This window comes from Opisthorchis viverrini, assembly GCF_000715545.1.
Source record: "Opisthorchis viverrini unplaced genomic scaffold opera_v5_83, whole genome shotgun sequence".
NCBI classification, from domain to species: domain Eukaryota; kingdom Metazoa; phylum Platyhelminthes; class Trematoda; order Opisthorchiida; family Opisthorchiidae; genus Opisthorchis; species Opisthorchis viverrini.
Genome location: NW_008751739.1, coordinates 412,716 through 426,655, shown reverse-complemented (window position 1 = coordinate 426,655; position 13,940 = coordinate 412,716). Strand labels below are relative to the sequence as shown.

At 44.2% G+C, this 13,940-nt stretch overlaps 2 protein-coding genes across 2 annotated transcripts in view; one reads left to right on the top strand and one right to left on the bottom strand.

The window, feature by feature from the left end:
* T265_04798 (hypothetical protein) overlaps positions 1-13,940 on the top strand; it is a gene marked incomplete at both ends in the record, with an annotated part of 102,209 nt that overhangs the window by 7,759 nt on the left and 80,510 nt on the right. Inside the window, 10 exons of the mRNA XM_009169636.1 lie at positions 372-441; positions 1,840-2,048; positions 2,880-3,014; positions 5,200-5,261; positions 7,046-7,276; positions 7,756-7,847; positions 8,991-9,655; positions 9,737-10,093; positions 11,318-11,415; positions 13,723-13,865. Coding sequence (XP_009167900.1) covers positions 372-441; positions 1,840-2,048; positions 2,880-3,014; positions 5,200-5,261; positions 7,046-7,276; positions 7,756-7,847; positions 8,991-9,655; positions 9,737-10,093; positions 11,318-11,415; positions 13,723-13,865 — 2,062 coding nt within the window. The remainder of the gene's footprint in view (positions 1-371; positions 442-1,839; positions 2,049-2,879; positions 3,015-5,199; positions 5,262-7,045; positions 7,277-7,755; positions 7,848-8,990; positions 9,656-9,736; positions 10,094-11,317; positions 11,416-13,722; positions 13,866-13,940) is intronic.
* On the bottom strand, positions 10,122-10,607 carry T265_04799 (hypothetical protein; the record flags this gene model as incomplete). The annotated part of the gene is made up of 1 exon (XM_009169637.1): positions 10,122-10,607. One exon carries the CDS (start codon positions 10,605-10,607, stop codon positions 10,122-10,124), a length of 486 nt encoding a protein of 161 aa, XP_009167901.1.

Genomic DNA, 13,940 nt, shown 5'->3' with positions numbered 1-13,940 from the left:
ATATATATATATATATACTGATCAGTTCTCATTGATGGCTACGGTATTACCAGAATTTCGCCGGCTTCATTTTTATGAGACTGGCCGAGGGCTCCTTATTTATCTACACCGTGCTACCACAGGGTAGGGTGGGAGTTTTCAATAATTTCTAATGGAAGATGTTTGCTGTTGACTCTTGACAGGGTGTTCTATGGTTTATTCCATTCTCATTAACACTGGCCGAGGGCTCCTTATTTATCTACACCGTGCTACCAAAAAACAGGGTGGGAGTTTTCAATAATTTCTAATGGAAGATGTTTGCTGTTGACTCTTGACAGGGTGTTCTATGGTTTATTCCATTTTAAACTCATTAACACTCCATTTTTTGACAGACTTACCTTCGGTCTACCATGGCCGGGCTAGTCGCGATTCAGAAGGTCGATTTTTTGATGACTTCTACCGGTGAGCGACTATTGCGGTACTTCTCTACATTTTCGTTCACCAGCTCGTTTGCCTCAGTCTTTCCGCCAGCTTTTCTCTACGCTAACACCTTTATCTGTAAAGATTCCTGAAAACATATGCATATATGTATGTATATTAGATTATACTACATTATACTATATATTATACTATATTATGCTATATTATAACGGAATTGCCTCTCATCGTTTTTCATTTTTTTCGTTGGGGGCGAAGTGGCTCAGTGGTAACAGTGCGAATTTATTGGCCAAAATGTCCGTGATTCGAACTCGACCTCTGCCTCTCGACTTCCCCTGTCTAGGCTTAGGCAACCTGGCAGTATTCCAGCCCTTGTGCTTTCTTTGGGTGGCGTGGCAGCTAGGCACCGAGAGGGTGTTACAGCTGAATGTTCTTTGTTGGCTACGATGATTCTGCATGCGGTATGGATCTTTTTTAGTCGGCTAGAGCTTCAGTGACATTTGCGAATCTTGCTGTTTCCACAAATTCCCCGTAAGAGAGTGCTCCAATAGTTCGCCGGCGTATTGGGAAGAGTGTTTTACCATTACGTGTCTTTCATCAAATTTCGTCCGGTGTCTCCACGTGGATGCCTTTCGGATTGACTCAACTCTGCCTCCGAGTGTAGTCTGTCGCTTCAGATTCCGTCCGTTTTAATTATTATGGAGTTGTGTTGAAGTAGGATTTCCACGCCTTCGTTGCATCGTTGCTTATACGTTGTTTTTTGTGGTTGTTGACAGTAGGATCAGTTATGTTTCCATGAATCTTAGGGTCTCTAACACTAAGCGCTTACGGCTTACTGCCGTTATTGTGGTCGAATGTTATCCGCTACGCTTTTCATTTGGAATGAGACTTGTCTGATGAATACAGAAAGATCTACCGCGTTTTTTAAAGAGTTGGCTGAAACACGAGTCGGTCACTAATAAAGTGACAGTATTGTGACTGTAAATAACAGTGACTACCCGGTTCAGCCCATGAATTTGTCAGAAAATCTGACTACCTGGTAGCAGTCAAGTTGACATATTCCCGACTATTCACGATCTGAAAGTGTCAGTTGTCTTGGCATCGTATCTTCACTTTCTGAAAGCTGAACCAGTAAGTCTTTTTAGAACTGGTGACCATTTGCAACTAATTGTTCTTACTGTTGTTTTCAGTTCATCGGTAGTTTGTTACATTTGGAATGGATGTATTTTATTAACTTTTATACTGGACTTTGGCAGTTGCTTGACGCCATTTCCATCACTTGGTAATAACGTTACCCAACAACTTGGCTCTCTTTGTATACTTGTGTTTGCATTGGTGTACATCCCTTCGTGGATGGACTCCATTATTTTCCTGATAGGATGGTAGTGACTTTGATTTTCCTCTGTCCCACTTTCCTCTTAGTGTATTGATTCAAAATGAGCGCCTCAGTTGGGATGAATGGAAGCGAGTGCTGACGCAGTTGAAGCTGGAGTTCAAGATGTTTCAACAAGAACTTACCGCCTACCTCCAATCTCGCTATCCAATGCATGATGGATGTATCGCTTCATCTGTTCATGTATCCTCGGCATTTGATGGGAATTTCATGGAGACTTTAAACATGTCACTGAACCGTACGTACCCTGTATGGTCTTTTTCTTTTGACAATTTTGGCAGCTGAAACCATGACACAACTATTCAGTTTTATAGACATTAAGCAGCCTGTAACACAGACAGGCTCACCATGGTTCCTTTTTATTGAGCATATAGCTATCAATTGTATTATAGTGTGAACACTAGTTTAACATTCCCAAGCTATACAGGTAACCCTTTCATTCCACGTCGCCAATATAATGATAGGTGAAGGAACCCAGCTTCCGAGACTGATTTATGTTGCTTCCGACAGGCTGGTGTACAGTGCACTGAGCCTCCTTCAGGACCTTTGCAATGCCACGTAACATACCACCTTATCTCGACAAAAGCGACAACGTCTTATGCAACAATGGGAGCAGTCGGTATCAAATGTGCTTCGTCATACGTTTTAATTAACTGTATGCCCAGAAGCCAATCCGTACATCATCGATAGTCTGTGGTCCCATGATTTTGATTGCGATTTGCCTATGGCTGTTTGATCAAAGGTGGCACCGTGGTAGCTGCTCTTATTTATAATTCAATAGGATGCCAACTCTAGCACACAATCCTTGGATCAGATGTAAAACACACTACCTTAAACTAGGGGCCGTTTATGCTCGATTTCTAAGGTTTCAGACCTGTATGTGTGCGTATGTGCACATCCGATGGCTGACGGCATGACCTGAGTCTTCTAACCAACTTGCTCCAGCCGTGTGTGATGCTGTCACGGACAACGAGTAGCCGGTCACATAAAATTTCCCTCCTTATTCTTCCGTTTCCAAAATTTCACTAGATTGTTTTCTCTGGAAGAGTTTATTTTCTTCGTTTCATAGTTTATGCTGGATACAACGTGGATCGCAATTTCGACCGGACCGGCAAATCGTCTATTGTTATCAGTCCCGGGAATGGAAGCCATCGAGTTAATAGCACCTTACTGTTGATAACCAAGCAACGCATTATGGATCTCGGTCAGTTTTTCGCTTTGACTTTTGTAGCATATATATATATATATATATATATGTATATATGGTAATACTCCACATTTAGGCATGTTATTGAAGCCTCTATTGGTTTATTACTGAAATTTTTATGGGGATCATGGATATCTTGCCGATTCAGATGTCGAGCATAAAATGCACTCGCCCGGCGCCGCATTACCGCTTTCATGGAAAAATCATATTGCCAGGCTTTGGAATGGTTTTCCTCATCGCCATCTGTGATTTATTTCTGTCCGTGAACTTGTAGCTGGGAGAACTGAACCGAACTGCAATGTCCTTTTACGTGTGCCCATATGTTTATAGACCAAAATTAACAAATAAGCTTTTGTCTCTGAGGTTTTTTTGAGCCTGACCTTTGTGTGAGAACACCACGCTACTCTAAACTACACTGTTCGCCGCAAAGTGCACTTAAATTGTTCACGATTAGTATGCACATGAAAGGGATTTAGACATAACTACCGCCATTTGAACGTACATCTAGCCGGTCATTTGATCCGATTACATTGAAGGTTCGCTACGACTTCACAATAGACAAACTGTACTAGTAAGTAACAGACAGACCTTGAGGCTACCAAGCATGTCCAAAATATTGTCTCAGTCCCATGTACTTTATAGTCGTGCCACCTAACTGCACTTTTTAAATAAATTTCAGCTGGCTATCAAAGGGCGGTCATCTGTATTGTTGAACGTGTATGCTTGATCGGTCGGTCATCTGTGAAACTATTTAATTTGCCGCTAAACCTGGACGATTTTCGTCAAGTCCTCTCCCCGGGCATCATGGATAGTATTTCAACGGCTACGCATGTTTCAGTGAACTAAAGATCAGGAAGGAATGCCTGATTGACTCCGTCTGCAGAATGAATTCTCGATAGCAAAAAGGCAATCATATTGATAGGGATCATCAACTGGACCAGTCAGCATGGATCCGAAGATCGGCGCAAAATGGCTCCTGTATAGAGATCCATTCTGGAATAAGCTTAGGTACGACCAACAGCACTACTAAACGATAAATGAATTCGTTTTGATTTAGACATAAACGATTCGTCAGGTTGGTCGGGTTTAAAGGACAGACGACGGTCGACCAACGAGATCTCTTTCAACTAGCAGACCAGGTTAGTGTTGAATATCTGTTAAAAGTTCTTGATGGTCTTTGTGAACAACTAATTCTTGCGATCGATGGGTTAGGGGGAAGGTTTTTAGTAGTTTGGATCGGGTTTGAGGCTTTATTCTTTTGATTCATGGTACTTCACTGTTACCCAATGAAATACCAGGTACTCGGATAGGGCCATCGCAACTTGAGTTCTGCGTAACTAATCGATTAACGCCCCCGGTCATACTAATCACTCATAGGAATACCACTCTTAAAAGGATACCCATCATTCCAAAAAAAGCATGGTCTTGAAAAAAGTTAATTGGGTAATGAATGATCTCAACCTGGCTCGCATTCCTGGTGCCCATTCAGATACTCTGCATAGAATGTCATGAGCATCATTCGTATCGGCTCGCCACAGTGTCCTGCAACGTCTCCACCAGCGGTCTGGAAGGCCCTCTGATCGACAAAATTTAGAGCACATTGGCATGATAATGTAGGAGAAAGAGAATTCGGGGTTTAAAGCATGCACGCTCAACCGAGAGTCTTCTTTTCGATGCCACCTGTGGGTTTCTCTTTTCTGACAGGTAGGCATGGACTGTCTTTCATTGTCCCAGCCGTTGCGCTTCCTTCGCAGTTATACAGCGAAAGGTTAGCACCATTCCGCTGGTTGAATCGGTTCAAGGATTAAGCGGTTACACACGAAGTTGGGCAAAAATTACTAATACTTCACTTCTCTGCGAGTTTACTTTGTCGTTGACGATGGTCCTCGTGATATCCTCGCCATATTTGAATTCGCTGGTGATTATTAGCTTCCCACTATGCATTCGCTCACCGATGTTATTTTTTTGAGTCTAGCTTTGGTGTAAATAGCTTCATATGAGCTGTTTGTGACATTCAGCAATCTACGGGTGTCCGATGGTTCAACTACTTTCCAATCTTCACTATTAAGCACTCCCCAAACATGCTCTGTCCAACTATCCTCAATGTTGTTTATCCTCATGACTTTGCACTCGAGATTTTTCATGTTTGCTCATCGGTCCGCCGTATGTACTCTGCCAACAGGTGTTGGAGTTGATCTTATCTGTCTCGGGCAGCAGCCGTTGCATGCGGTGCCGTTACTTGAAGTAAGTTTTTTCTGCTTCGTTATGGTTCGCAACCACTAGTTCGGTAGCAAACGGCCACCGCTTAGTTAGTACTGATCGTAGTTCAATACACAACCTAATTTGGATGAATCCGCTGCAAATCCCGTTCAATTACACTGTTACGTCGGTAGTTTACGAGTAGACTAAAGGAACCAATACTTGTGAGTGCACGAGGAATCATGTCAATGGGGTGCCTTAACGACCCCTCATCGATGTTTTCCTGAACTCGTGGGTTTGATTAGGTTTATGCAGTCTACCAGCGTTGCTTCACCGGTTCCCTGAGGGTTGTTCATGACACCTTTCGTTATATACAGTTATCGTCAATTAGCTCTGGTTCCTTCCGCCACCCGAACCACACAATCCAATGCCTTTTATCACAGTGCTACTCTTGTCTCATCAACAATGGTTCTTGCTTTTTAATGAATTTTCCCCTCTGTGTGTAGCTTACACTGACTTTAATTATACGCTGGCTAAGGTCTCCCCCTCATTAGGCTTACGGATACAAGAGAAGGTAGAAAACCACCATGTAGTCACTCTGTGAAGGCGAAAACTAGATTTCACAGAATCCTAGTGAAAGGAAGAAGGCCTTCGATGCGCAGTTATTTACTCGGAAATGCCAACTGACCGGTTACAGACCATTGAACAGGGAAGCGAAACTCTAATCTGCATCTTAGTTCCAAAAACTGGACACAGATCTTCTCCCGAACGAGTTTTCTTAGAGATTAGTTGCCTGCACTCATTCGTCGGTCAAATCCAAGCAAATGTCACAAAGTGGCCCCACGAATTCCGTTACAAAATTCCCTTTTTCCATCGACGCAAAGCGAAATTCTACAAACAACACATACTACTCGCGTGCCTCCCGACCAGTAGAATCACCGTTACACTAGTAGTACAGATCATCTTTATAAGTCATCCTCAACTCTCCTTATTGGCCCTAGTTATCCTGACATCACCTGTACCAACTTCCTTAAACTAAGGAATTCTTTTGGTTGGAATTTCATTGGGGGAAAATACTTGCTAATCCGGCATCTTTCGCATTTCTTTACAGGTTAGCGATTGGGACACAAATAAGTACATTGTACCATACTGGATAGATTGCAGGTTGGTCTCTGTGCCTCTTTCCTGAACGCAAACTTACTTTCCTCCTAAACAACCAATGGATGTATCCCCAACATTTACAAAACTCANGCTTCTTCCGATCTGGCCACCAAATACGACGCATCAATCTAGGTCAGCCAGTCAACAGAACTCGGGTATGTTTCATTTTGTGTCGATGCAGTTCATCTTTATCCTTGCCTTGGTTGTTAGCTAGGTGGCCAAGCCAAAAGCGTGGTTCTGTTAATCTAGTACCATTATTGATTGAAAACCATATTGCGGACGTAAGACTAAACCTAGTCGATCAGGAAAATCGAAATTGTGGCCTTTTGGATCTCTGTTCCTCCAGGTGCGCTGTTGCAGAAAATTCATTTCTTCAGCCTGCCTCTTGAATGATGTGCTTGTCCGTCTTTCCCTCACTGTAACAAACGCGGCTTCACAGGTCAACGACGGACCTGCAGCAATTCCAACCCACTCGAGAAGTTCTAGATAAATTTCTTGATATTCTTTACATATGGCATCTGTGTGCTAACACTACTTCATGTTACACAAGTAGTGGAAAAATGTGTAAAAGACCTTGGCAAATACACTCATCTGAATACCAATTAGGTTTTCACAGGAGACTCAACTGAATCTCTCGTTTAGGATATTCTTCTAATGCACAAGGGCAGCCTCATGTTTCGGTTTGTACGATATTCGAGATACCGAAGTATATTCTCACAAAGGAAACTGCCCACAAGGTTTGTGAAAGCTCTTCGATAACCCACGACCGTTTTTGCCCTTCTTGGGGCTCTTCAGTTAAGCGCAGTCCCCGAGTTTCCGTCAACCTTATGTTCTACTTGAATCCAAATTGGACAGATTTCGACAAATACACTCATTCGAATATTAACTGGATTTCCACGGTATACTCGTTTATGATATTCTTCAACCTGATGAGCGCCAATCGTGGGTTGTTGAAGAGTTCTCAGCGACCCTGTAAGTGTTTTCCATTATGGAAAGTGTAAAAGACCTGTTGACTTTGTAATAAGCTAATGTTTAAAACTAGCCCTGGCTCTTCAATTTTATTTTTGGTTTAGTCGGTCTGACAGTGTTCCACCCCAGAGCCTCTTTCGAGTGGCATGGCAGCTGTGCTCTGAAAGCGTACTACAGTCGAATGGCTGACATCAAATGCAGCGTTTTTTATCTAGCTTTGAACCTTTTGAGAGAATCGTCTGACTACTAGTGAATGGCCCAACCGTTTCATCTTATTAGCCATCGATCCTCGAGGAGGACTTGATAATAACGTGTTATTTACCTGTACTTCGACTGGACACTGTTTTCATCAGTCAGGCGAAGGCATTCATGGATTTAGATTACTTTTTTCTCCAATCCATTGTTTCAGGTCACTCCGTGCGTCAGTAGTCCTTGTTGTGGACTTGATTTTGCAGCAAACATAGCTAGTGGACAACAGTCACCTGTGCAGTTTCAGTTAAGGTGAGTGATTTAGTGCACTGCAATCCTTTTCCATAGATCTTGACGATAACAATTTCATGTGTTTTCGTTTCCAGTCGGTTGTGTACAATGGTTGCGGAGAAGGCCATAACATGTTCACCGCAATGTCTGACATGATGCGGGATTTCAAATCTTCATGGACTTGATACCGAGGTTCCAGAATTATTCACATCACGATTGTGAATGCAAAAGAGGGGCATAATTTGCTTTTGTGGTTTTGTCCTGTGGATATCCGAGCGGAGTATACTGAACACAGAAAGCCGATCTACATACTTGCTGATCAGCTGTTTCCTTCTTGTTTTCCGCTCGATTATGCTACTTACGTTACTCCACGACTGCAAAGTTGTGCGCACCTAGCGTCGATTGGAGGAAAGAACTTTATTTTTGCAACGTCAGTCTAATGTTTGCAAGTTCGCTCATTCATTTTGAAACTGGGTTTGCTAGAGGATGAATCCCAAAAACAACTGAAATGGTTACGATCAACTGATCCGACATCTCCTCCTAAGTACCCATAGGCAGTCTATAAAATTCGTCCTTGCCATGACCATATATTCGTGGATTTTGCTGACAGTAAGCTGTTGTTGTTGTCTGACACCGACCCTCTAAAAGAGATCGACCGTTGTTCATCGTCCTCGTTCCACGTTATGCACAACAGCACCAAATGCACCCAAACAAAGCATCATAATACAGCTGTCCGTATCCCACTCTGAGTCAGCTATTTGGTGATCAACGCCACTAACGCAGCAGGTATGTTTCACCAAAAAGCGCGTGAAGTTGTGCGACCCCCCCCCAATAGCATACGAACGACCATAAGTATATCGGGTTCACCCAACCGACTCCAATTGTGATTAGCAGAGCAAGTCATTTTTGGCCCAGTTCCTTGTCAGCAAAACTGAATTTTCCTAGTTCAGTATGACTAAATCAGGCAGTGATATCTTCTGTGATCAACGGTTGTTATGTGAAGTGTACTACATAGTACGAAGCTGGTACCATGTATCTTGGAAAAGGGCTGTCATTGTCCCGCATAGTGGTTTTCCTTTTGATGAAACACAGCTCATCTTATCTGTAGCCGCATTTGTAGCTGGTAGGTTAACCGGTGTCCTCTCCATCTTTACGTATTTCTAGATCATGCTCTACCGCAGTCGCTCGCCGGAAACCCCCGGTGTATAAAATTATTTATCCGCAGTCGACCGTCAACCTGATGCCTTCATTAAAGCCACCCCCATCCGAAAACGCACATTTTTTATCAGGGCGTTTCACTTCATCTCCAGAGACTAACGAGTCTAGCAAGTGTCTTCAGTCTTGCGCTGATCAGAACCTATTCCCATCAACAACTGATCATGTCCTTACCGCAATAACCACAGCTTCAGCCGTTGCAAGAGCAGTTCAGAATGCAAATCGACGACCGTCTCGTTGCAGTGAATCTGACTCCAGCTCAGTCGGTGATTTTGACTGGGAGCGTGGCTTAGAGAGCTTGGCACCTGACTCCCGGTGTTCAGCACACAGGGGAAGCCTTTCGGTGGAGAAATCGCTGATCAAATCAAGCACGCAGCCGATGATTGTCAAAGGCCAGAATACTCGTCATCTGTCGGTGGTCGCCTCACTACCTTCAGTGCGCGAACACCAGTCGGAATTAATAAGATCGGGGCAGCTGGATAGGGTCTGTTTTATGCAGGCTGTGCACCGGAATGTAGTCGATTCAGAAGCGCGGAAGAAGAGCCTCAGCACTGATGCTGATGGCAGTGTCTCTGCTTCCAGTAGTGTCGACAGTTTGATTACTCCTGGCAGTGGTGAGTCCTGATATTTTTGTTTTCGTCTTCGTGGCTCTCAGCTTGTCTGCTTTACTGAGACAATCACTTTTTACTTTGTAGCTGAATTCCGTCCCCCTGGAACTACGCGCCATACCCGGTTCTCCAAAACGTATTCCTTGACTGTCCAGCGACCTAGTTCTTACGTAGGATCTTCCTCGGACCAGGCTTCGAAAACACCAGCTCTTCCAGGTTTACATACCCAGCTCACTCCATCGGCTCCATCTTATCGACGAAAGTCAAGCAGTCGGCCAATCCGAACCGGTCTTCGTTGGTCTAACACCTTTGGCAGTGGAGTCCGTGTTAGTTCTACCTTGTTTCCCGTCCCGGTGTCGAACAATCCATTTGAAGCTGCAGGGAATCCATTGAGTCCCACTGGAACTGCAGGAAAACGCCGCTGGGTTCTTGTTCGTCCACCCGGTGTGTTTCCGTATTTTTTCCCCAGAAGTTAGTCAATAGCTGTTGATTGTGATTTCGGGGACTCTGATAAAGTTGTGGACCAGCCAGTGTAATCAAGATCAAAGCCCAGCGTTGCACTTTTAATTCTGTATCGTATCGGTGTGAGGGACGCCTGTGCTGTTAGCTTGATTTTCATCATATTGCTGGACTGTTGGAAGCCGAAATCATTTCTCGAATCGAGAAGGTCGATGATGTAGCAAAAGGTTGTCCTTCTTGATAGAATCATGCCCAATAGGGATAGAATATGACCGAATGCCTTCAGCGGTTCGTCAGTGACAACTCCGAAGCATTTTCCAGGTTTGGTGGAAGCATTGTGTGGTGGCCAGGAACAAGACATTGCAGTCTTATATTTCCGTTTGTGGTGACAGTTGCTTTCCTGAAACTGTAACTGATTCAGGGGAATTTCAGAAGTCGCCATCGAACAGTAAGCGAGGACTCTATCTGGTTCTTTGAAATGTGGGGTCTGGACCATCATTTTATGGGAACCGCTTTTGATACTCACTTTGGGTGTGCGCAAATGAAGCGGTGGACAGAGGGTAGTACAGCCTCCAGGTCAGGTGACCAATAAAAGTTTGGATTTCCGGTTAATTCCAATCGCGGACCGGAGTAAATCCCCCAAAGGTTGACTCTATGAGGCGCTCACGGTCGTGTTCAACATGTTCAAGCTGAGATGAGTCCTATTGGCATCACTGGCTGGCGCACCAACAATCCATCCAAATGCATAACTACGGTTTGATGCGTTACCTGACGCCAATGGGCCTTACTTGTCAGCAAGACTTTGCACTTTGGTTGTTTTCTGTCCATTATGTCTGAAGAGGCTGTAGTGATCTGATTGCGTATGTACTACAGAGATCAATGGACAAATCTTACGCAGTATTCCTTCATTCAGCTAATGCTAATCGTATTCTCTCGCGAACAAGATTTACTGCTGATGGGATTAAACTTTAAGGGTTGATGCCCAGTTTATTTGCATCGATTGTGCTTCGCTTAACTTAACTTAACTAGACTTGACTTGACTTAACTAGACACTTGAACAGTCCCTCAGATGATTTGCTTTGTTCTGCTGTGAATAGTTTCCCTGTGTTAATTAAGTCAAATGAATGTCACTATATCCATCTTAGGTTGTTTTAACTGCAGTAGATGTGTCACTTCTGAACAATGCTTTTTTCGTCTCTTTTTTCGCAGACGAGTTCGGAAACCCCATACCACCACACCACATACATCTTTCTGTACGATCATGGGACTTTCCAAATCCGAGAGAAGCCATCGAAAGCTGTTCACAGGTGCGGTTGATGCTACCTTTTTCCTTGAATGCATACAATCATCGCGTTTTTATGCTAGTTTCGTTGTATTTCATCTTGGGTACTACGGTTTCCCCCCTCTGCCCCCTAAAATTGTAGCATCGGTGAGCTGGTATCTTCTGGAAAGACGGATGGACTGAAAATGGTCTTCTTACCCGGATGCTCTCTTTTGAAGTATAAATTGTGCTCACTTTACTGCATTCATTCCGAAATCAGTAGTCTGTTTTACTTGAGCCAGTGATTTTGTATGCTGTATCTGTTCTGCTGTTGGTGCACTATTCTCTCTCCTACAGTCGCTCAACTCGACTCAAAGTAGCTTCGTTTTCATAGATCGAAGTTTCTGTAAGCGACGTAATTCATCCAAAAACTATTGTCACAGGTACAGAGTTGTAGCTTTCTCTTGGGTGATGGAGTCGTCCCTTTTTGGAGGGTTTGCCGTACATTCTACTTGAAGTAGCGCACTGTCAGGAAGGTCAGATTCCTGTAAATAGCCCCAGGATACCCGGAACCCACTGAGACCCTAAAACTTCACTAAATCTGAATAGGGAAGCCGGCAACTATCCAGGCTACTCAATCACCCAATCAATTCAGCAGAAGTGGAGGAGTGTACAGACACGCCATAGAAGCGCGAACGACTATGATGTGTTCAAGCATTTCCTAGAAGCACCTTCGATGTTTACTAAATGCTCATTAGACATCCTGGATCGATGTCAAATGGTGCCCCATAAATAGCGCGGGTCCGTTGTCATTTTTGCACTCGCTCGTTGCAATAAAGCTGCTGTGTTCCTTGTTCGTGAGTCTTTTTCTCCGGCACTTAGGCACTGGCTTGGGGACAGCAGTCAGATATAACATAAACAAACTCCTTATAGACATGGTATCATTCGGTGGTCGTCAGTATTGTCTAAAGAACCCAGAGTACCTACGTGCCTATGTGCGGAAGCATTTTTGTCCTTTTTTAGACAATTCCCTACCAGGACTAGTAGCTGTAGGTGGATAATTCCTTTGACGAAAACGGTAAGCGAGGTGTACGACTGGTGCTTTGGACTCGAGGAGCCCAGTTGCCACCCGGTATCCTTATCGCATCTGGCAACCTTCACTGTGGTTTCTAGACAGCTCACCTGCAGCATATTCACTGCTTATGGGCGGCAGACTAAGGAGTATACAGGACCCCGCCACTCTCAGTAGCTGCCTACTGTGTAGGAAGCAAGAAAAATAATATGTAGGCGCTTCCCAACAACAAGAGCAATCGATCAACTGCTACATTTTCAGACGAAACTACCCACCTGTTGTGCCTTGTTGAACGGTCTTGCAACTCTGTATCGCTTCTTGGCTTCCCACTCCGGCCACTATACTATAATAAAAGTCACGGTGGCTTCAGACAACCCTTTATGGAGCAGAAGGAAGATTATTACAACCGTATTTTTAGGGTGATCACAGAATGTTCCACAAGGTCGTGCTAGAATCTCTGTGAGGGAGCGAGAAGCGTCAAGCTAAAGATACTCGATCCAGATTGGCTGGCATTATGACCAATCAGGGCATGTCTTCGTTTGGTCCGTAGCCCGCACGTGACACATCCGTCCAATTGATGTGCTGTACGGTTAGTAGGGGTGGCTGGCCCCCGGGCACTATCCTTTGAGCGAGCATGTTCTGGACTGTTCGGGAAGGGAAACATTGAATGAGGTGTACTGGCTCTGGATTGCTGAAAGTTCGTGCTTGGGGTGCGTCTGACTGTCTTGCTTTGAGTTTACGTCAGAGTGGTTTCAAGACTCAATTACGCACACTGAGGCCCCTGTTTGATGTGGTTACTCTTCCCCTCAATTAGCGGTAAGGATCATCCCCGGTGAGTTCACGGTTGTTTAATATGTTTCTGGAAAAGAAAATCATCCGGAGAGACCACAAAGGCACTCTCTGTCAGCTTCATTTGAATATGTATCCTCCCCTCAAAGAGAACGTACATCCTAGGGCATTCTAGGTATGCCCCTGCTCCGTAGTAGGTTCCTGTGACTGTTTGACATGTATGCGCTACGGATTAGCATATCAACAATATGTGGCCCACGGGCTTGTTTTGAATGACACAAGTGGCTTGTCTGAAGCCGGATCACTTCTTGGTTTGAGTCAGCTGTTCTGAAAGAAACCCAAAGAAACAACCGGTGGTCAGCCACATTGAGACCCTTTGCAGGTCACAGATCAGTGGCCCAGTTTTTTGCCGCCATTCATAATTTATTTATCTTTACTTATTGCGGACAATAATACTGACATGTCGTTCGTGTATTTTCACCCCTCTATTAGGTTTGGGCTACCTATTTCAACTTCTTACGTGAGCGTTTGGGGCATTCTGCACCGGGAGGTCCCCTACCTTCGATGGACCACATGGACTCTCGCACCATAGCCGCTCGTTCTTCGGACCATACTGGAAGGTCTTTGAAGTTGCGGTAAGATGTTAATTGTGGTGTTCATCTCGTTTATTGGCGGCATACCCGTGCGCTGTAACTGGCACTAACCAGATA